The sequence below is a fragment of the Trichechus manatus genome, unplaced genomic scaffold (genome assembly GCF_000243295.1).
Source record: "Trichechus manatus latirostris isolate Lorelei unplaced genomic scaffold, TriManLat1.0 scaffold00163, whole genome shotgun sequence".
Classification (NCBI taxonomy): Eukaryota; Metazoa; Chordata; class Mammalia; order Sirenia; family Trichechidae; genus Trichechus; species Trichechus manatus.
The window spans coordinates 3,245,535-3,268,622 of record NW_004444099.1 but is presented as its reverse complement, the minus strand read 5'-3'; the positions used below and the strand labels follow the sequence as shown (position 1 = coordinate 3,268,622).

The 23,088-nt window shown below is 37.1% G+C and overlaps 1 protein-coding gene across 1 annotated transcript in view; it reads right to left on the bottom strand.

The window, feature by feature from the left end:
- Positions 1-23,088, bottom strand: part of CTNNA3 (catenin alpha 3) — a 1,802,815-nt gene that overhangs the window by 1,378,687 nt on the left and 401,040 nt on the right. Inside the window, exon 6 of the mRNA XM_004386410.1 lies at positions 9,662-9,865. Coding sequence (XP_004386467.1) covers positions 9,662-9,865 — 204 coding nt within the window. The remainder of the gene's footprint in view (positions 1-9,661; positions 9,866-23,088) is intronic.

Here is a 23,088-nt window from a genome sequence, read left to right as displayed (position 1 = left end):
ATACTTCAAAAGAGTTGTAAAATCAGGAAGTGTTTAATGTTTTACACAAGACAACATCACTGTCACAAACAGTGATTACCATACCTCTGTTATACATGAAATAATTATTTTTTCTCTTCAATTTTAAGCCAACTTCCCATACTTATGATACCATCAACTTTGTGATTTCTTGCATATTTTTTCTGAGACCCTGCTAATTCAAAACACTCATTGCTGTCGAGTAGATTCTGACTCATAGTGACCCTGCAGGACAGGGTAGAACTGTCCCATAGGGTTTGCAGGGCTGTAAGTCTTTACGGAAGCAGGTCACCACATCTTCCTCCCGCAGAGCAGCTGGTGGGTTCAAAGTTTTTCGTTAGCAACTGAGAACTTAACCATTGTGCCACCACAGCTCAAGCCCCTGTTACTACACTTAAAATTGCAAGGAAGAAGGGAGACTTAGTAATCACAAGAGGTTGAATCAACATTTACCTGTGATAGTTCTGTAGCATAAATTACATAATCACTAAGTATTCAACGATTCTGATTCAATATCACTGAAGAGAACAGGTGATCATTATGCACATTTTAGGAATATCAACTGCAGATTACCTGGAAAAGTTGCAAAGTCACTTCTTAAATGCAATTATAGAATATTCTTATGACATAAATGCACCCTGAAACAAATAAGTCTTGTTATGCAATTCTGCAAGAGGGCTACTTGTCTAGTCCTCCCCAGCCCGTGCCCCCACCCTGGGCTCTACAACCTCAAGCTTTATAATTAGATTAAGTTTCACCCACTTCAGATCTCTGTCATAATAATACTTTTCTTGGTTTTATTTTTAGCCAAGGACTTAAGGAATACTAAAGATTTCTGGGGATTAACTAAACCTATACTTTGTAACAGGATTGATTAACAGCTTTCTCTATATACTTGTATTTACTGATAACAGCTTTGTATTCCTTCTTACAAAACCATTTTAATAACTTTTGATCACTGTGGTTAAGTAACAGTCTAACTCATTCTCTGTCATCCTCTGTGCATTCTAGGCTATTATTTACATTTGGTGTTAAGGTGGTTCAAATTCTTTATGCTCTTTTCAAAGTAGAGTCTCTGCCAAGCAAAGTCTGCAGTACATACTCTATCCACTGACGTGTAATAAACCATCACAAAATCTAGTGGCCAACAAATTTTTGTCTCTCATGGTTCTGAGGTTTGACTGGGCTCAGCTAGGATTTTACACATCAGGTTTCTGATGCAGCTGCAGGAATTATGCTAGGGTCAGCGTCCTTATTTTTTGTCCAAGATAGAACTAATACTTACTTCATGCCTAGACTATTAATTCCTTGCTTTATTTCTGTCATTTCTACCATTCCATCTAGTTCTCTGTTTATGTAACAAAGAATTTTGTGTAAAGGCCAATGTTAAAAGTCATAGCAGGAACTTCCGGGAAGTATATGAGCTGGACCTGAATATTGGAGATCAAAGGAAATCAATTTTTTAGAAAATTATCAGCCAAAACAATTGACAAGGTGAATGACTGACCTGCCCCATAAATATCAGAAATCGTGGCTCCCTCCAAAACGGCCCTCAGCTGTTAGGTTCTCTGACCTAGAGAATGTAACCTTCACAGACTTTCAGCTGGAAATTGATCATGGAAGGAATCTAAGTCTTACCACTTTAGAACATCCTACATTATTTTTTATTTTACACAAATCACTTTACATTCTCCTCTTGTGCTCTGGCTTTATCCAATTTCTTTTTCCTTTTTTTTTTTTTTTCAGTGGCTTCCTACTTTTATTAATTTAGCTTTTCTTATTTATGCAATAATCATGTAGCTTATATTTTCATAGTGTTCTCCCTATTAACTTCGATTTTTAATGGAGACTAGGACATTAGAGCGGAGCCCTGGTAGCACAGTGGTTAATCTGCTAACCAAAAGGTTGGCAGTTTGAATCCACCAGCCACTCCTTGGAAACCCTATGGGGCAATTCTATTCTGCCCTATAGGGTTGCTATGAGTTGGAATCGACTCAACAGCAATGGGTTTTTAGGACATAAGAGCACAAAGAAGAAATCTAAGAAAAGTCCATTCCTTCAACAGAGGAATCTAGATATCTCCTTTTCCCCAAAAAGCACTGAACAAGACTCTCTTAAACTCCAAAGTGAACATTCTCTGCCAGATTTAAGTGACCCTGAGCTTAGCTTGTGAAGAAAGACTCAAAGTCGTTATTTAGCGATCAGTCATCCAGGTTACTCAAGAACGTATAAGAGAGCAATAATGCTAATCCCAAAACAACTCAGAAAAATAGCTGAAAAAATAACGCTGTCTTATTTCCAGAACAATTTAGAAACTTAAACACCTGCTCAGTACCTAATGCTTAAATTAGGCACAGAAAAGAAAGCATAAGAAACAAAACCCATTTTTGCCCACTTAACCATGCTCCTACCATTTATTATTTCTCTCAACTTGCTGGTTGTTGAATTCTAGATTCTATATTCCAGCTCTAATATCTTTCTCCAGTGTCCTTGATTTTGACAATTTCTTCATATCTTGTTGAATTTTCACCTTCTGCTCTACTCTGAACTTGGTTCACCCCTCTGATTTTGGCATTTCCACTACTCTGCAAACCTATATAGGATACTATCTACTTTTCTGCAGCTAACTGAGGTTGTAAAATCTAGACATCTAGCAACTGAAAAATATGCTCTTCAACATAATCAACCACACAAAAACCAGCCACCACTATATATTCTACATTTAAGAATATAAAAATGCAAAGCATCCAGTATGGCATACCGGATCCAATGATAACCAATTCTAGTAGTAGTCCACACCAAAAAAAAAGTGGAGATTTAGAACCTACCTTTGAATTTTTAGACTTATTATTATGACCTGTCTCTAGTATTCAAAGAATCATTATGCAAACATCCTCCCAACTGCTTTACCTTATCATCATAAAAAATAAGGAGAAATTAACTAAGGCTGGAATAATTTTCAATACGGATTTTCAGGAAAGGGGTAGAAGTCCTTTATGAAAGAAAAATTCTGTGATATCTCTTTGTAGGCTTTATTGAATCTTCAGAATTCCCCAAGAAAGGGATTGCATTAAACCCAAGATACACATATGAAATAGGCTTCTGAATAGCAAACACCAATCTATTTGTTTATCTACTTGTTCAACAAATATGTAACGAAAACCAACAATGTGCTTTCGCATATAACATCAAGAGAAGAAAATGGTGGGCAGGTAAGAGGTCCAGAAATGCAAATCGAGCCCTACACTTGGCTCAGGCCTGACTTGTTTACTCTAGCAGCTCCATCACTCCCCTCAACTTTCTAGTATCCCCATGGAGCAAAGCACCATCTGAGTGTTAACTCCACCGATAATTCTATACCACCTGAAGATCCTGTTCAGCAACACCTCCCACACTTCACACCACCGATATGATTTCAACTCCACCCTCAGAAAAATATCCATGTCTGCTGATATCACAGAATTCCAGCATGACGATCGTTCATCGACCATTCTACTTCCACCACTTATAGAAAGACCACCACTTAAAAAGAACTGATTTCCCTCTAAGACCTTCCATTTTTCAGAGGGCCTCCTTGCTCTGCCTCATGCAAATGAGGAATTCTTGAATTATGTTATACCTCTGAAGATAGACCAGGCTTAACCAACCTTGTAGCACAACAAAGTCAGCATAAATATTTTAGAAATATGTACTCCTAAGGTTTAAAAAACAGAAGTTGAATTCTCTGATACTGAGTGTTTTCTGGAGTTCATATCATAATGAGTAAAAACCTTGTCTTGGAATATCACCGGATGTGGATGCAAATTCAGAAACTGTAATAAGAAATTTTTATTTCCAAACGCTCAACTGATTTTTAGAAGAGACTTACACTTTGTAAAATAACACCTTTTTTGTACAGGTAATCCACCATATAACTTTAATAGTCGCTTAATACTCATTTCAATTAACTGAGAGGCTGTTTCTCCATTAGCTGACATATATTATATGCAATCATTTCACTCAGTCTTTTGTTCAAAAATACAATTTAGCTTTTTCTAAGTGCCAGGCATTGTGCTAAATGTTTGCAATAAAAGAGTAAACAAACCAGACATGTAATCTGCCCATTTAGGGTTTACAGTGAATGAGGGATATTGACTACAATGGATTGAAAATGATTCCACAGAAGAGACTATGGAAGATGGTACTGGCACATGTAGTGGGCAGAATAATACCCCTCCCAAAGATGTCCGTGCGCTAGTCCCTGGAACCTGTGAACATGTTAACTTACATGGCAAAGGGACTTTGCAGATGTGATGAGGGCTAAGGGCCTTGAGATGGGAAGATTATCTTGGATAATCTGGGTGAGACCAATGGCAATGGGTTTGGTGTTTTTTTGGATAGTCAGAGAAAGATGACTTCGCTGGCTATGAAAATGGAGAACGAAGGCCATCAGCCAAGGAATGTGGGTGGCCTCTAGAAGCTGGAAAAGGGAAGGAAATGGATTCTACCCTACAGCCTCCGGAAGGAATGCAGCCCTGCCCACATTTTGATTTTATCCCAGTGAGACCCATCAGACTTCTCACACACAGAAATGGAAAATAATAAATTTGTGTTGTTTTAATTTACTAAATTTGTAGTAATTTGTTATAGCAACATTAGAAAACAAATACAGTATATATACGTACATATGTATCTATATATCTAAGTTTAAAAGGAAAAGGAAAATATTGGGGTAAATACATATAATCATTAACAGTGTTAAGTAGTTGTCTGTTAACAGGCAACCTATTTCTAAGAGACCCATCTGATCTCATAAAGAACGGACTTTCTTACTAATGTAAGGCACTGAACTTAATGAATTTAGAGTTTCACTGAAAAAAATGATCAAGAGACTTGCTGATCTGTTTAAGGAAGTAAAGCTATTTAGATTCAAACTGAACATGTAGACTGAGTCGGCTACAAACATAAACTGCATTCGTTTCCCACTGCTGCACTGTTCTGAACTTTGCAAAATTGGAAGACTTGAAGCCACATTAACAGACGCACAGATGTCAGGAGTATGCAGCCTGCTCTAAGTTTTTTATGGTTATCTTTATTGCTTAATGCTTCATTAAGCATTTTCCCTATCAATGTGGCTCAACTACGAAGTGCTCTTCACTGATTTGAAATACAAACCAGGTTCACCAAAGGAGACAGTATTCCTTAAACTGGGAAGTTGAGGACTTAAGTACCAGAGCTGTCCTGAAAATCTTTGCACAAGCTCTGAGTAAGATTTGAGCTCAGCTAGCTCTATGAAAGTGCATTCTCTTTGATAAAAACTGCTAAAGAGAAGCATCGCTTACGGCATAAACGTGGAGTAAAAATCAAACTGGAGACCTGTTCTGATAATATACCCCACAGTTCTCCAGATTGCTTCCTGCTGTTCAATTCCAATATTTACTGGTTTGGTCAGATTTGACCAGTTACTTTTATATCAAAAGGGACTGCCATACTGTTTTTGAAGGGCTTTTTTCATAATACTATAGATTTATATTTTTGAATTATTAATAGGTTATGCTTATCTATAAAATGGTAATATAATGTGTACATAAATAAGTTTCTGGCCACCAACGAAAAATTTTAGCTACTCTTGCTCTATATACCAACATCAGAACAGATAACCAGACATTATCCACAAAAACAATGTCTTTCATTTCCTGAAGAAATGCCTTCCCCAACAAATATTTAACATTATGCTCTAGAAGAAAGGAAGATGTGAGTCATAAAACATACTTGTATCACCAAAAGAACAAGATTCCTTGCTGCTTGTGCTCTTTCTTTTCTGGTGGTCCTGTACTCACCATTAACCAACCCCACCCTTTGTCCAGGGTTGTTATATACATAAATACAAGTTAATTGCTTTAGGCACATTATCATTTTAAGTTAAAAATCTGAGAAGTAGCAAGTGTTAAATTCAATTTTCCTGTATCCAAATAATTATTACTGAGCACCCACTAGCAGAAAGGCTCTCTGCTAAGGGCCAGGGACACAGTCCCTGCTCACCAAGAGCTCCAGCACCTATCTACTGGGGAAGACCGACCAGTAAAAACGTGTATTTCAGCGTGGATGAGAGCTATGAAGAAGGCACTGACAAAATGAAGAGATATTTTAGGGGGTGTATGCACTCCTTTGCTGGAATGGAAGAAAAGGGAAAACGAGTGGGCAAGGAAGAAAGAGGAAAATCTCCGTCAAGCATCAATAGACGTACAATTTAACTAACTGAAAAAATAACCAAATTTTTACAACTAAGTCTACTCTAAAAAAAGAAAGAAAAATTAAGATGATTATCTGGACCACTTACCTCTTATCTCAATTACTTGGGTATTATAAATGAAGAAGTCTCTTCATTTATAAAAAAGAACTTACCTTGTTTTAAAACCAAAGCACCTAACAGAAGGCTCTTAGCAACATAAATAAGTTCCGGCACACGATGAATTGGCCTTGAAACAAATCAGCAGGTTAAATCCTTGTTAAGAAAAAAAGCAGTAGGAACTAGAAAAACATATTTTCACTGGCCTACTTAGCAAAGTCGATACTTAGTGTAGATAATTTTTTGACCGCTCCTTCCTCTATATGACAAAATTACTTTCCAGTAATAATTGCAATCATTATTGTTCTTTAAATCCCTCTTGAGAGCCACCCGCTCCCCGACCCCGCGATCTGTGCCGCCCTCCGCTCTTGATGGGGGCATCCGGGCAGCACTGGAGGGCCCGGGTCAGGCACACGCGTCCCAAGCGCTGAGTCAAGGGACAGCCCCGCCGCGAGCGCCAGTGAAGGTCTGCGTTCGCGCCACAAGTACCCCCATTTCCGACGGAGCCTGACATTAAATATCAAATATAAAAACACTTTGACAGGTCAAGAGAGAGACCTCCGAGAAAAGGAAAAGCTTTTTTCTGTTTTTTGAATAACAGGTCCCACATTTTTATTTGTAAAAGGAAATTAAATTTCCCTTTTAAAGTTATTATTCAAACTCAATGAAGTATTTCATGTATGAACTAAAATTGGCATTTACCAAACAAAAACATTACCCCTCATAGTTTGCACTGTTTCACTATTACAAATTTTCCACTCAAATAAAAACTCCAAGTGGCCACATAGAACGACAGGATTTCAATAACTCAATTTCTAGTTCTTTGTCTTTATAATCACAGCGTTACCATTGTTTATTTTTAAAACTGTTTAAACTCATAAAGAGATAATGTTTTTAAAGGACAACCATAAAAAGTGCTAATTGGAACCTCACATATTATGAAAACTCAATAATAACCACAGAAATTGTTTAGAATTTAAAGAAACAAAAGAGTTCTTTGAGGAAAATTAGTTTATCACTGAAGTTGTTCAGAATAGCTGGCATATGGTGATAATAAAAAGTAGACCAACTTTTAGTTGGTTTTATTATTTTTATAAATTTCTAGAGATAATGCACCTTTTAATGACTGCACTGAGGGCAGAATGCTCCAGTCGCTTCACCCTCGCTATGCTACTGCAGAGTTTTTAATCCACAGTTAGCACAGTCATAAGAACATCCCTGCTTTTATGGGATATGTGTTTATACGTTTATGTACAGGGCCAGCTGCAGGCGCCTGCGACCAGAACAGTCACACAGGGTCCCACGCTCAGAAAAGGGCACCATGCTTGTTTAGTGTTCTGCTGCTGCTGTGAAATTCTTAACAATTTTATCTTTGAAATTGTGTTTTTTTAAATGAAGTCAGAGCATGTGCAGGATGGCAGCTTGGAGCCTAGACTTACACGTGGTCCTGTCTCCCGCTGCTCTCCTGAGAGTCACCTGCTCCCTGACCCCGCGATCTCGGTCGCCCTCCGATCTTGATGGGGGCATCCGGGTGGCACTGGGAGGGTCCGGGTCAGGCACACGCGCCCCAAGCGCTGACTCAAGGGGGCAGCCCCGCCCGCGCGCTCGAGTGAAGATCTACATTCGCGCCACAAGTACCCCTATTCCCGATGGAGCCTGACATTAAATATCAAATACAAAAGCACTTTGACAGGTCCAGAGTCAGTGAGACCTCCGAAAAAAGGAAAAGCTTTTTCTATTTTTTGAACAGGTCCCGCATTTTTATTTTGCACTGCGACCTCCAAGTCATGTAGCCATCCCTTCTTATGTATGGAGGTGAGTGTATGCGTGTGTATCTTTGTATGTATTGATAAATATAATATTTTAAATTATATTTTATAGACAAAATAAATTTATAATTTTATAATTTCAAGATAAATAAATTTGTATAACTTTATATATATATATATACACATATATAGATAGATGATAGTAATTTTATCAGTTTACAGATCAGCGAAGGCATTCTAATACAATATTATCTTCGGAGTTCCTTGTGATCGATGAATTACCTTGAAATATCTTTAACTAAGAATATCATATGCTAAAAATGAGGATACTGTAGCTTTAAAAGCAGGGCGCGACATTACTAATACGTTCCTCTTATTAACAAAATCTGCTTTACAACTTTGATTTCTTGACAGGCAGATTTTTGGTCAGGAGCCAAAGTTGTCAAATATTAAGACTATGGAGATTCATCAATTGTGTTGAAGGATCCTCAAAAATCAACTAATTTCAGCACGTTTCAATTATTCACATGCTTTTACTGAACTATCCTAAATTGTCAATTTCATACTCAAAAAGTCATATCCTTTATAACTAATAATTCTCAAACCATACCTTCATCAGGCAGATGAACAAAATATTCCTATTATAAATCTTTCATTTTGTTTTGCTCTTTTAAGGAGGCTTCATGATTAATATATAGTTCACGATGTCATAAGTTTTCCTTCATTTTATAAATGGCACCAAAACTTGAGTGTAAGAATAGTATAGACACTCCATAGACGGATGGATGGAGACATAATTTTTAATAAAACCAAAATGACCTTAAAACACCTATTTGCCCTAAACTTAAGTAGCATTTCCAGTGTTTCTGAGAGACAATTAAAACTGCAGAAAATCTACTGACTATGTCACATCTGATAAAGGTTAAAAACTGTCCAAACTGCACTGGCTCTTTACACCTTCAAAAATAGTCCAGGATCCAGGCAGAATTGACCTTTATCTGATACTAACCAAACCAAACCTGTCTGCCTTCAAGTCGATTCTGACTCATAGTGACCCTACAGGGCAGAGCAGAACTGCCTCATCGGGTTTCCAAGGAGCACCTGGTGGATTCAAACTACTGACCTTTTGGTTAGCAGCTGTAGCTCTTAACCACTATGCCACCAGAGTTTCCTTAGCCAATATAAGCTATATTGAAACTTCTCATGCCCTTTAAATATTCACCACCTTAACCCTAAGCAACTATCCCTTTCTTTCATCCTCTTTTTATTATTTAAATTGACACACAACCCTAGTTTACTGTCTACAATCCTGACTCCTTTCAACTAATATTCTGACACTTTCTCAAACAAAATGATCACATGCAAATACCACTTTGGTTCTGAATCCATTCCAAGAGACGCCTATCTCAAAGCTGTTCCCTAGTAAGCAGCCCAAGCAGAACCCATTCAGAAAGCCAAGCCACTTGGATCACCTACAGAAGGCACCTCAGCACATACTCAAAGTACAAAAAAAAAGGCAGGCAGGAAGAAAAACCCAGTCACCTACATTGTTCATATACTCTGAAAGCAGGTCCTGAAGAGCCTGGCGAATCGCGTTGCATTCTGCAATGATTCGCTCCCGATGAAAATCCCTTGTGCACGAGGAGTCCGCTAACAGAGCTGCCCCACTGATAATGGCTTCTAGGCGTTTCTCTAGTGATGGTCTTATTTCCTCCTCAGTCACTGTGAGTGGATCCAAGACAATTAAAGTCTAAGGGAAAAACACATTTGGATGGTTAGAACTGCATGGAATTCTATAGTTATGACAAATATTTTGTTTTCACTTTTGTTAGTAAGAGAATAGCATTTCCACTGCATCATCCATTCACTCATAATCTTATGTAGTAATTATTGTTCAGGTAAGTGAGGATAGTCATGCAATTATGAGCATCAGCTCTAGTATCAGACAGACTGTATTTAAACCTTGCCTTTCCCACTCACCAAAAACGTGAGTTCACCCAAGGGTCTTACACTCTGAGCCTCACCTTCCTCATCCGTAAAACTGGTATACTGATGTTACCTATCACATAAGACAGTTGTGAGAATGATATGAATGTGTAATATAGTGCCTGGCACATACTATTATTTACAACAGTAACCTTTATATGGGACTTCACTGTTTACACAATAGTTTCACATATATCATCTAATTCTGACAACAAGACAAGGATGTGGACAGTAAAGGTACTTTTCACCCCATTTTTCATTTGATGATGAGTGAGGCTGAGAGACTCATACCTAAGGTGACTTACCCAAGGTCACAGAGCAAGTAAACAATAAAGTTCAGATAAGTATCCAAGTTTTATAATACCTAATTCAGTATTATTTTCATAATGTCATGTCGAAAATAAACTCCAATTAGCCTTAAAAACAGTAACATAAAGAAAATCCTGAATTTTAATTATTCATTTAAAAAATAAAAAATCCACCTTCCTGTTGGTCTATTACAATTTTCAGCTATTTCCAGCTACAGGAACCTAATATTTTTAAGGTTTCCATTACATATAGGTCTTCAAGACAACAGAAGTCAAGATAATCTACAGCCTCTGAAGAAAAGAGGAGGATATGCTGCTCTTGGAGTCCTTTATTAAAATACATCAAGAGAAGGAAGCCTTTTCACAGTTACAGAAACGACTTAGACATCAGGATTGAACTACTGGGCTTGAAGGCTAAGAACCTTAGTCTCAGAGGACATCTAAGTCAATTGGCAAAACAAGTTCATAAAGATAATGTTCTACATCCTAGTGTGGTGGGTAGCATCTGGGGTCTTGAAAGCTTGTGAGCAGTCATCTAAGAAGCAACTGTTGGTCTCTTCCTGCCTGGATCAAAGAAGAATGAAGAAAAACAAAGACTCAAGGAAGCAATTAGTCCAAAAGACTAATGGCTCACATGAACAACAGCCTCCTCTAACCTGAGACCAGAAGAACTAGATGGTGCCCAGCTATCACTACCAACCACTCTGACTGGGACCACAACAGAAGGTCCTGGTTAGAATGGGTAGGAAATATAGAACTAAATTCAAATTTGAAAAAAAAAAAAAAAAAACTAGACTTACTGGTCTGATACAGACTGGAGGAACCCCTAAGACTATTGTCCTAAGACAACCTTCTAACTTGAAACTGAAGACACTCCTAGAGGCCACCTTTCAGCCAAATAACAGACAGGCCTAATAAAATAAGCAATAACACCGTGAGGAATGTACTCCTTAGAACAATCAACTACATGAGACCAGAAGGGCAACATTTACCCAAAACCAAAGATGAGAGGGCAAGAAGGGACAAGAAAACCCAGACGAATGGAAATGGGCAACCCAGGGAGGAAACGGGGAGAGCGCTGACAAATTGCGGGGATTGCAACCTATGTCACGGAACAATTTGTATATGAATTATTGAGTGGAAAATTAATTTGCTATGTAAACTTCCACCTAAAGCACAATAAAATTTAAAAAAAAAAGAGAGAGAGAGAAGAAGACTTTTCAAGGCTTAGGGAGAACACAGTAATTGGAGAAAGAATATCAAATGAAAGCTCTCTGAAGAACACTTAACGTAAAATAAAATCTTATAATGTCATCAGAGTGTGTGTGTATGCATGCACGTGTGTGCACACATACTTATTACAAGATCTTTAGAGTGGGTAATCATAAGATTTTATATTTATTTATTACATTGATCATTGCAATACATTACGATAAATATTTGCGAGTCAAAAGTAGCCAGGATAAGATTTTAAAAGCTATATATCTAGGGCCAAGCTAGGAAGGGAATATCAATTACAGAAAAAGAAGTAATTTTAAAACAATTGGGAAAAAAATAAAAATTAGTACTGTACTGGGCAATGGTCATATAAACTATAAACTTGAAAATAGATTTGATATAAAATTGGCTGTCTTAAAAATACAGAGGATAATTCTTTCTTCCCTAACTTTATTTTCCTCTCATGTTTCTACTCCTCTTCTGAGTCTGTTTTTCTCTTTTAGGTGGACCAAAAAATGAAAAAAAAAAAAAGAGGAAAATAATTTACAAAAAGTAAAATTTAACATTTTTTTCTTTATCCATTGCATATTCACTCTGAGGAAATAATCATCCCAACCATGGCCTTGGTAATCAGCCAAGGATAACAAGACACTATTCATTTACATCTAAATTTACCTCCTTATTTCATTTGCCATTTGTACCATGCCTTCCTTTGGCTCACTAATTTAGTACAAATTTTCCACTCCAATGTTTCATAACAAAAATTAAACCAATTGAAACCTTTTTGAAAATGGCCCTCCAACGTGATATCATCATTAAGAAGATACTCTGAGGACAACAGAATTATTGCTTGATTGCTCAAATGCAATTAAAGATGTGATAGGAACAATTAACACATCTCCAGCATTGAGATGACAGGAAATGTTGATCAGTTTCAAATCAGTTGATCTGTAAAGACTGCAGGAAGAATCTAGTAATTTTAGGTGTTCTGGCTGTGATTTTTGCCAGCAGACAGCCTCCAGCCTAGGATTAAGTTCATGCCAGTTCCTGTTCTTCAAGGCCATTCCTTAAACTTCTCCACTCTTTAGATTTTTATCTGCTTGACCTTTAATACTTTCCAGGTTTTTCAAGCTCATCTGAACGCAAACCATTGCCTGCTCTGGCATCTGATATCCACACACAGGCCTTTTAGATCTGCCTAAAACTACTGTTCTCCTATCCACATCCTATAAAGGTTTCCACTGACCTTGTCTTCAAATCAATAAAAAGGCAATTTTTTTTTAAAAAACTTGAATTTTCTTCTCCAAATGGAAACAAAGGGAATGGAATACCACTGGATTTGTTTGAGACCCACTGAAATAACTGCCGTTTCTGATCTAATCTAGCTATATATAAAAACATTATCTCAGTGTGTTTTCATGGCATTAATTTCATGAAAGACAAGCAATAGAATAGTGTAACTTTAGGATCCTGTACTACTCAACACAGAAAGTATTTTCCACTTATCAAGGTTCTTCCCAATATACACTTACCTCCTAACTTTGGTTGCTGACAGAACGTTATTTTTTCTAAGAAAGAAAGAAACAGTCCTAACTCCATAGTATTCTATTAGATTGCTGTAATTTAGCAGGCAATATAGCTTAGTGATTAAAAGCCTAGGTCTTAGAAGCAGATATCCTCAGTTTGAATCCTGGCTCACTCACTAGCTCTGGAAAAATTTATCCATGCTCTTATCATCTTCTGTATTCTCACCTTTTAGCATATCTTGCAACTCCTTTGGGGAATGAATTTGATCCCTCATTTTTCTTCATACCACTCCTCAGAATTAAAAACTTTAAGCAACTTTCCCAAGATCACTCAGCTAGTAAGTAGCAAAAGCAAGATTCTACCCAAAGCTTTCAGTTCCATGCTTTAACTATTAAGCAATGCTACTTTTATTGTCTTATTTAATCATCACCAACCGCCTTGTGAGGTATCATCATCATTAGTTTATCAATATGAAGCTGAGAGGGAACAAGCTTAAATAACTTGTCGAATATCTTTTTTAGGACACTAATACAATCATATAACCTCCAAATCCACACTCTGGTACCCTGGGAAATCTGAGAATATCAAGCAAACCTCTCCACTCACCCCTATCTCAGTATATTTTTTTCACACATTTCTTCTTCCCACCTGTCTTCAAAAAAAATTGTGATTGCCCTTGCGCACCATTCTCTAGCTCTCTCCCCCATCTTCTCCCCTACTTTTCTTTTCAAGAATAACCTCTCCTTCTATGCGCTTGATCTCAAGACCCCAACTCATCTTCAGTTATTCCTTCCTTATATTTTGAGTCCCTTTCAAGAGCCTACTATGAGCCAGGTACTGTGCTTGGCAATGGTAATGGAGTGAGAACAAAACAGAGATCATCCCTGCCCGCTTCACAGGGCTCACAGCTGAGAGGGACTGATGAATATTAACCAAATAAGCATATAAATATATAGCTGCAATGTGGATGTATGTAGTGAATAAAAAGAGTTGGTAGTTAAATACAGGTTGACCAGGCGGAGGTCTGAACTGGGTGCAAAATCAAGACGGTTAAAAGTAAAGCAGCCAAATAAGCTCCAGGGAATTCACAGGATTTTCAGGGAAGGCTTTGGATTTTCATCGGATGTGGAGTTGAGAGTTTGCAGCAATCTTATCCAGACCTTATCTTCCCAGATAGACTTGAATAGGCATCAGGGTTATAATTATATGGAACTTACAGCTGGAAGTAGAAAGACAGTGAAATCTGAAAATGAGCCTAAGGGAAGAGAGGGACTTTACCTTCAAGATAATACAGTTAAGGAGCCCCACCTGGTGAGACATAGTAAACTGCCTGAAATATAGGAAAGAGGTCTGTGCCAAGGGAAGAGGAATATATATTGCATTTATCTATAGAACGGGAGTAGAGGAAAATCAGACCTTGCCACAGAATTACTAAAATTACATTGTAGAACCATTGGTGAACTCATAGCTGTGTTAAATATGAAAGATGTCTGCTACCCACAGACTGAGAGTATGATGACCAACCCAAATAATGATGCAGAGAATGATTTAAAGTACATTAAATCTTTTAATGGAGTGCTTGTGGTATAAACAGGTATTTTTATTTTTGGTTGCAGCCTAAAGCTTTCAGGAAAGAACCTACAGTGTAAGGGTTACTTTAGTTCAGTATGAATTATGGTGAAAGAAAACTGTGTGACCTCGAAAAACACAGAAATAACTCCTTAACTTTTTAGAGCGCTGAGATCATGGCTCTATACGTATTTGAAAGTGAACAATATGAGGCTAATATATATGTAATAACTTGGAAAGATTGTCAGAATATATTGTAGAGTGAAAAATAAAAGTTGCAGAATGATATTTACAGTGATATTAAAAAAAAGCGTACAACACTTTAGATTTTCTCTTAGTGTATACATATACATGCGCATATGTATACGTATGTAAGAGCCTAAAGAAAGATCTAAAAAAAAATACTACTAATATCATAGCAATTGTTATTTCTGGGGAGGAAAAGAAAATAAACCAGAGTAGGGTGGCAGGCAAAATTCTGATGTTTTAAGGACAGTATAATAATGTATTACTTATGAAAGTAAAAACTAATTCAAATTAAAATTCTTAGAAAATGTTTAAAGATAAAATGAATAACTGTGAATCAAATAAGTTTTTTTAGATTCTAGTATCAATTATTTTAAAATCGTAATAGAAAAAAATAATACTTCTATTATTTACCAGGATGAAATGTGATGAAAATTTTTTTATATTAGTTTGCAGGATTTTAATTTTACTAAATTTAGGTTTCATTATTAAAAATCTGTTTGCTTAATATATGTCCTTTTAAAAACAAAAACATATGACTTCAAAGTACCAGGCCTTTTTTTTTAATTGTTGTAAAAATATAGAGAACACACGTTTGCCAATTCAAGGATTCTTTTTAGTGGCACTTTGGAATTAGAAAACCTGATTTTGAATCTTGGTCCTCCACTCACATTGGGAAAATGATTTAAACTGCCTAAGCTTTCTTTCATCACCTGTAGACTGATAAAAACAATACCTATGCCTACCATATAGAATTTTGAATACTGTACTCTTACAACATATTTTAATATCTGGTAGGGTAGATTCCACCTCAGTAGTTTCCTTGCTGACACTACTTGTATCTTTGGATTCACTACCATCAATATCTGCTGAGCAGAGCCCTAAAGCACTATGAAGGAAAGTACATATCCTAAAATAGAACATCCCAGTATACCATACAGATGAGTATCAGATATTCACTCATTCAACAAATATTAATCATCTAATATATTTCAGACTCAGAAAGGCTTTGGTCATGCCTTACCAGGAAATGTGGACAGTTATTAAAAATCTTAAACAAGCCAAAGCATAAAAGCTGTATGGCTGGCAAAAGTTTTCTGTGCTTTAATAAACATGATATAATAAACCCTATTCATCATTCACACACTCTATATTCTATGATTGAATTGATCCAATTTACATTCAAAACACTCAAAATCTTACACCTATTCTCCAAAGTGAAATTGCCTATCAAAAGAGATATAGCTATGATTATAATCAAGTACCAACATTCTTCACAAAAACACATGCTATGCTACAAGTTGGGAGCAGCAGAAGTAATAACCACACAGCATAAATAATCTTTCTCAAGCAGCTACATTATCAATCTTCAGAGTGAGTGATAAAAATGGAACAAAATTTCTCCCTGTGATTACCGACAGAAAATGCTATTGAAGGAACTCTCAGGCTCTCCTTTGTCTAGTATATCCCTTCTTTTAATGCTTTTCTGCTTGAATCTGAAGAATGAAAGCTTTAGATATGACATGTAAAAAGAAAAAAGAAAAACGGCAAAATGTAAGCAATAAACTATGAATTAACAAGATGATCAACACAAATTATTTATTCTACTTTGGTAAATTAGTACAATTTACACAAAGTAAGTCAAAGTGTATATGACTCACATTTCGTTGTTGATTACTATGACAGAAAAATGGAAAATATTTTAGGAAGGTACTAAATGTGCTTATACAATCAATTGTGTATATACAGATTCCCTTAAAAAATATTTCTCTAAATGTTGATTGTAGACCACTTCAACAGCCCCAAGAGCACTCTGATGGTGGTTATACCAAAAAAACCAACAAAAATTTCATGCATATAATAAATTTCACTGGGTAGTAATTTCTTAACCTAAGCATATTTCTGCCAGAGTTCAACAATCTGGTCTATGCACAACAGCACATCACAAATTCTTTGCTTCAGTTTTTATCTGGTTATTGTTGTTGTTGTTAGGTGCTGTCGAGTCAGTTCTGACTCATGGCGATCCTATGTACAACAGAACGAAACACTGTCTGGTCCTGAATGTGAAAGTTGGAAACAAAGAACAATTGGTAGCTGGAAAATATGGCCTTGGTGATAGAAAAGGTGCTGGAGATTGCATGATAGAATTTTGCAAGACCAACAATTTCTTTGTTCAAATAACTTTTTCCAACAACATAAACGGTGATTATACATGTGGACCTTGCCAAATGGAATACACAGGAATCAAATCAACTACACCTGTGAAAAGATATGATGGAAAAGCTCAGGATCATCAGTCAGAACAACGCCAGGGATCGACTGTGGAACAGACTGTGAACTGCTCATACGCAAGTTCCATATCTGGATATATCAATAATAAAATAAATTCTCAAGAATACTCACATTTCCAAAATCTGTTTAAAAGGATAGTAATAGAAGCACTTCTGAGAAGCCATTGAAATTGTTGTGATATTGAATGTGAAACTGCATAAATCTTAGTTATATTCTTGTCAGAATACTGCTGACTGAGGCACATTAAATCCTTAATGTATTCACATTAAGGATAAATGTGTGACTGATTATCTCTTTAGAAATATATATGTACATAGTCGGTTTATTCTCTATACATGGTATGTTATTAAAACTATGTTTTTAAAAATCTCAAAAACATACAAGCAATGAGGACGAACTTATTCTGTCTACAATGGACTTAGAGAAAATACAGATAAATTTTATACACAATGATACTGTCTCTAAAAATGTACCCTATGCCCCAATAATTTTAAGAAGTGTTTAACTCTTTCATTGTCTCAGTAACGTCATGTGTGTCCTACCCTCGATGCCCATGAGTTTTACTGATTTCAGGTCTCTTAAAATACAAATCTGCAAAATTTAAACAAACACTGGAATAGTTCCTGCCATTTCTCAGGTTTATGCCAGTTGTTATGTCTGTGAAGTTCTCCCAGAAAGCAACTCACCGACAAAGAAGGAGAGAAAAGGCATACATGGGGCAGATGGAAAAAATAAGTAATCCCATTTGAGCTCTATTTCTGTTTGATTCTACCTCGACTTCTGTCTATAGTTATATCCTTTGGGAGAAATGGCAAGTTAAGTACAAGTCCTGGATTCATGGGTTAATTGTGCATACAAGAGCACAGAAAGAGTGTAGCCAATGAGGCACAGTCATACCTGACAACTGTAAAGCTCTTAAAGTCCTGTCTGCCCTAGAATCCCTTGAACAAACAACAAGTGAGAACACGACTGCGATGTGGTGACAATTTCACAGTAACGGCATCCTTCAGATGCTCTTGATGTAGTCCCTAATTCCCGCTTCATGTTCTCTAGAGAAGTGCTGTGTAAAGATTAAGGAAATGACGTTCTGAATATTTTGTTACAACCAACTAAAGAAGCTCTTGGCATGAAAAAAGTTAATCTGCTTTTACACTGGAATTGAATATATAGTTAAATATACACTAACTCAAATGTTCCTAAATAAATATCTGGTTAACTGGGTCTAAAGAAGAAAAAATTATTCTAGTCACTGTTGAAAACTATATGGTTAGAATGTATTAGCCTGTAAGTGCCACAAAATCTTGCATTCTTGGATTCTGTATAAAGATTACAGTCTTGGTAAGAAATTCAGATGAAATGGCATTGACTTCTAAGTACACTGTACAGCACTGTCCAAAAGAACATTCTATGAAGATGAAAATTTCCTATATTTACAATGAACAATACAGTAGACATGAACTACATGCAGCTGTTGATCACTTAAAATGAGGCTGGTGTGAGGAACTAAATTTTAATCTATTTCACTATGATTAATTTTAAACTCCACCATTCATCTGTCAATTTATCATACTGTGGTGGCTTGTGTGCTGCTGTGATGCTGGAAGCTATGCCAACAGTATTTCAAATACCAGTAGGGTCACCCATGGTGGACAAGTTTCAGTAGAGCTTCCAGATTAAGAAAGACAAGGAAAAAGGACATAGAGGTCTACTTAAAAAATTTGGCCAGTGAAAACCGTATGAACAGCAGCAGAACATCATCTGATATAGTGCCAGAAGATGAGCTCCTCAGGTTGGAAGGCACTCAAAAGACGACTGGGGAAGGGCTGCCTCCTCAAAGTAGACTCGACCTTGATGACGTGGATGGAGTCAAGCTTTCAAGAACTTCATCTGCTGATGTGGCACAACTCAAAATGAGAAGAAACAGTTGCAAACATCCATTAATAATTGGAATGTGCAACGTACAAAGTGTGAATCCAGGAAAACTGAAAGTTGTCAAAAATGAAATGGAATGCATAAACATTGGTATCTTAGGCATTAGTAAGCTAAAATGAACTGATACTGGCCATTCTGAATCAGACAACTATATGGTCTATTATGCCATGAATGACAAATTGAAGAGGAATGGCATCGTATTTATCATCAAAAAGAACATTTCAAGATCTATCCTGAAGTACAACACTGTCAGTGATAGGATAATATCCATACACCTACAAGGAAGACCAGTTAATATGACTATTATTCAAATTCATGCACCAACCACTTATGCCAAAGATGAAGAAATTGAAGATTTTTACCAACTTCTGCAGTCTTAAATTGATCCAACAGGCAATCAAGATGCATTGATAATTACTGGTGATAGAAATGCAAAAGTTTGAAACAAAGAGGAATCAGTAGTTGGAAAATATGCCCTTGGTGGTAGAAACAATGACAGAGATCTCATGACAGAATCCTGCAGGACCAACAACATATTCATTGCAAATAGCTTTTTTCAAATAAACAAACAGCGACTATACAAGTGGTCTTCACTGGATGGAATATACTGGAATGAATTTGACTACACCTGTGGAAAGAGACGATGAGAAAGCTCAATATCATCAGTCAGAAAAAGGCCAGGGGCTGACTGTGGAACAGACCAACAATTGCTTATATGCAAGTTCAATCAAGTTAAAGCTGAAGAAAATTAACAAGTCCTCGAGAGCCATAATAGGAACTTGAATATAACCCATCTGAATTTGGAGACCATCTCAAGAATAGATTTGATGCACTGAACGCTAATGACCAAAGACCAGACAAGTTGTAGGATGACATCAAGGATATCATACACTGTAAGGACAAACAGTCATTAATAAGACAGGAAAGAAAGACCAAAATGGATGTCAGAAGAGAAGCTGAAACTTACTCTTGAACATAGAGGAGCTAAAGCAAAAAGAAGAAATGATGAAGTAAAAGAGCTGAACAGAAGATATCAAAGGGCAGCTCAAGAAGACAAAGTAAAGTATTATGATGAACTTTGCAAAGACCCAGAGTCAGAAAACCAAAAAGGAAGAACACATGGCATTTCTCAAGCTGAAAGAACTGATTAAAAAATTCAAGCTTCAAGTTGCAATACTGAAGGATTTTATGGGTAAATACTGGACAACGCAGGAAGCACCAAAAGAAGATGGAAGGAATACAGAGTCACTGTACCAAAATGAATTGGTCGATGTTCAACCACTTCAGGAGGTAGCACGCATTCAAGAACCAACGGTATTGAAGGAAGAAATCCAAGCTGCATGAAGGTATTGGTGAAAAACAAGTGTCCAAGAATTGATGGAATACCAATTGAGATGTTTCAACAAACGGATGCAGGGCTGGAGGCACTCACTCATCTACACCAAGAAATTTGGAAGACAGCTACCTAGTCAACCTGCTGGAAGAGATCCATATTCGTGCCCATTCCAAAGAATGCTGATCCAACAGAATGTGGAAATTACTGAACAATATCATTAATATCCCATGCAAGTAAAATTTTACTGAAGATAATTCACAAAGAGTTGCAGCAGTACATCAACAAGAAACTGCCAGAAAGTCAAGCTAGATTCAGAAGAGGACGGTGAACAAGGGATATCATTGCTGATGTCAGATGGATCCTGGCTGAAAGTAGAAAATACTAGAAAGATGTCTACCTATGTTTTATTGGCTATGCAAAGGCAGTCGATTGTGTGGATCATAACAAATAACAGATTACACTGTGAAGAATTCCAGAACACTTAATTGTGCTCATGCAGAACCTGTACATAGACCAAGAGGCAGTCGTTCAAACAGAACAAGGGGATATTGTGTGGTTTAAAATTAGGAAATGTGTGTGTCAGGGTTGTATCCTTTCACCATACTTATTCAATCTGTATGCTGAGCAAATAATCTTAGAGGTTGGACTATATGAAGAAGAACTTGACATCAGGATTGGAGGAATTCTCATTAACAACCTGTGATACACAGATGACACAACTTTGCTTGCTGAAAGCTAAGAGAACTTGAAGCACTTACTGATGAAGGTCAAAGACTACAGCCTTCAGTATGGCTTGCACCTCAACATAAAGAAAACAAAAATCCTCACAACTGGAGCAATAAGCAACATCATGATAAATGGAGAAAATATTAAGTTGTCCAGGTTTTCATTTTGCTTGGATACACAATCAATGCCCATGAAAACAGCAGTCAAGAAATCGAACAACATATTGCATTGGTTAAATCTACTACAAAAGACCTCTTTTAAAGTGTTGAAAAGCAGAAAAGTCACTTTGGGGAATAAGGTGCGCCTGATCAAGCCATGGTATTTTCAATCACCTCACATGCATGCAAAAACTGGACAATGAACAAGGAAGTCCGAAGAATTGATACCTTTGAATTATGGTGTTGGCAAAGAATCTTGAATACACCATGAACTGCCAGAACAAACAAGTCTCTCTTGAAAGAAGTACAGCCAAAGTGCTCCTCGGAAGCAAGGATGGCAAAGACTTTGTCTCATGTACTCTGGACATGTTATCAGAACGGACCAGTCCTTGGAGAAGGACATCATGCTTGGTAAGGTAGAGGGTCAGCGACAAAAAGGAAGACCGTCAACGAGATGGACTGACACAGTGACTGCAACAATATGCTCAGATATAGCAACAACTGTGAGGATGGCGCAGGACTGGCAGTGTTTTGTTCTTTGTACAAAATCTCGCTATGAGTCAGAAGCCACTTGATGACACTTAACAACAAGAATTTTAAATTCAAACAGCCGCTTTGACTAGTGGCTACCATGTTGGACAGCACAGCATTAGAAGTTGGTTTTCGTTTTATTTCTCCATGATGTAAGATTTTGTTGTGATATGAGTTGGGTTTTGCTAGATAAAAGGTAGTGATGACTTCTATGTTTCAGCACAATATCAGCCTCAGTCACAGGTGAACTTTGGCTTTTCTGGTATCCCTTACTTAGAAAACTTACCCTGCAACACAGAATTGCTATAGATGCCTACATCTCTACTAGGATCAGTGGACTAGTTGTGATTAAAAACACTGTTTCCCTAAAAGGTAGGTACGTTTGGAGAAAGCACTGGAGGAAGATAGAATTTAAGCTGTCAGTCATTAATGCCTTATTTTTTCAGGTCCTTTTCCCTGATGACTAGTTGGGAATAAATTTCTTAAGGAAAAAGAGGCTGCTCCAGCACATATAAATCACAGGGTTGCAGGGAAGGAGGCAAGTGTCGGGTGGCTAGGATATAGAGTTTCCGGGCACTGATGGGGAAAAAAGCAGACAGTACCCTGAGAAAACAAAAGAATTCAGAAAGATGGAAAGAACTATCAAAGACAACATTTATTTTTGTTTTATTGGTTACACAATGACAGGTCCAAAAGTTGCTCAGAAAAATATGTTAAATCGAGAACATTCCTTCAGCTATCTTTTGATGCTTATAATCTTTTGGAGATTTTATTTTTTTGTCCTTTTTTTAATTGTTGTAGTTTAAATGAAGTTTACATTTCAAGTTAGTCTCCCATACAAAATTTTATACATACACTGTTACATGACCCTAATCGCTCACCCCATTCTGTGACAGTGCACTCCTCCTTTCCGTCCCTGACTCCCCATGTCCAATCAACCACCTCCTAACCGTCTCCGCCTTCCCATCTCACCTCTGGACAGAAGCTGCCCCTCTGGTCTCTCGTATCTACTTGAGCTAAGAGGCACGCTCCTCACAAGTATCACTTTATGTCCCACAGTCCAGTCCAATCCCTGTCTGAAGAGTTGGCCTCAGAAATTGTTTTAGTTGTGGGCTGATAGAGAATCCAGGGGTCATGCTTTCCG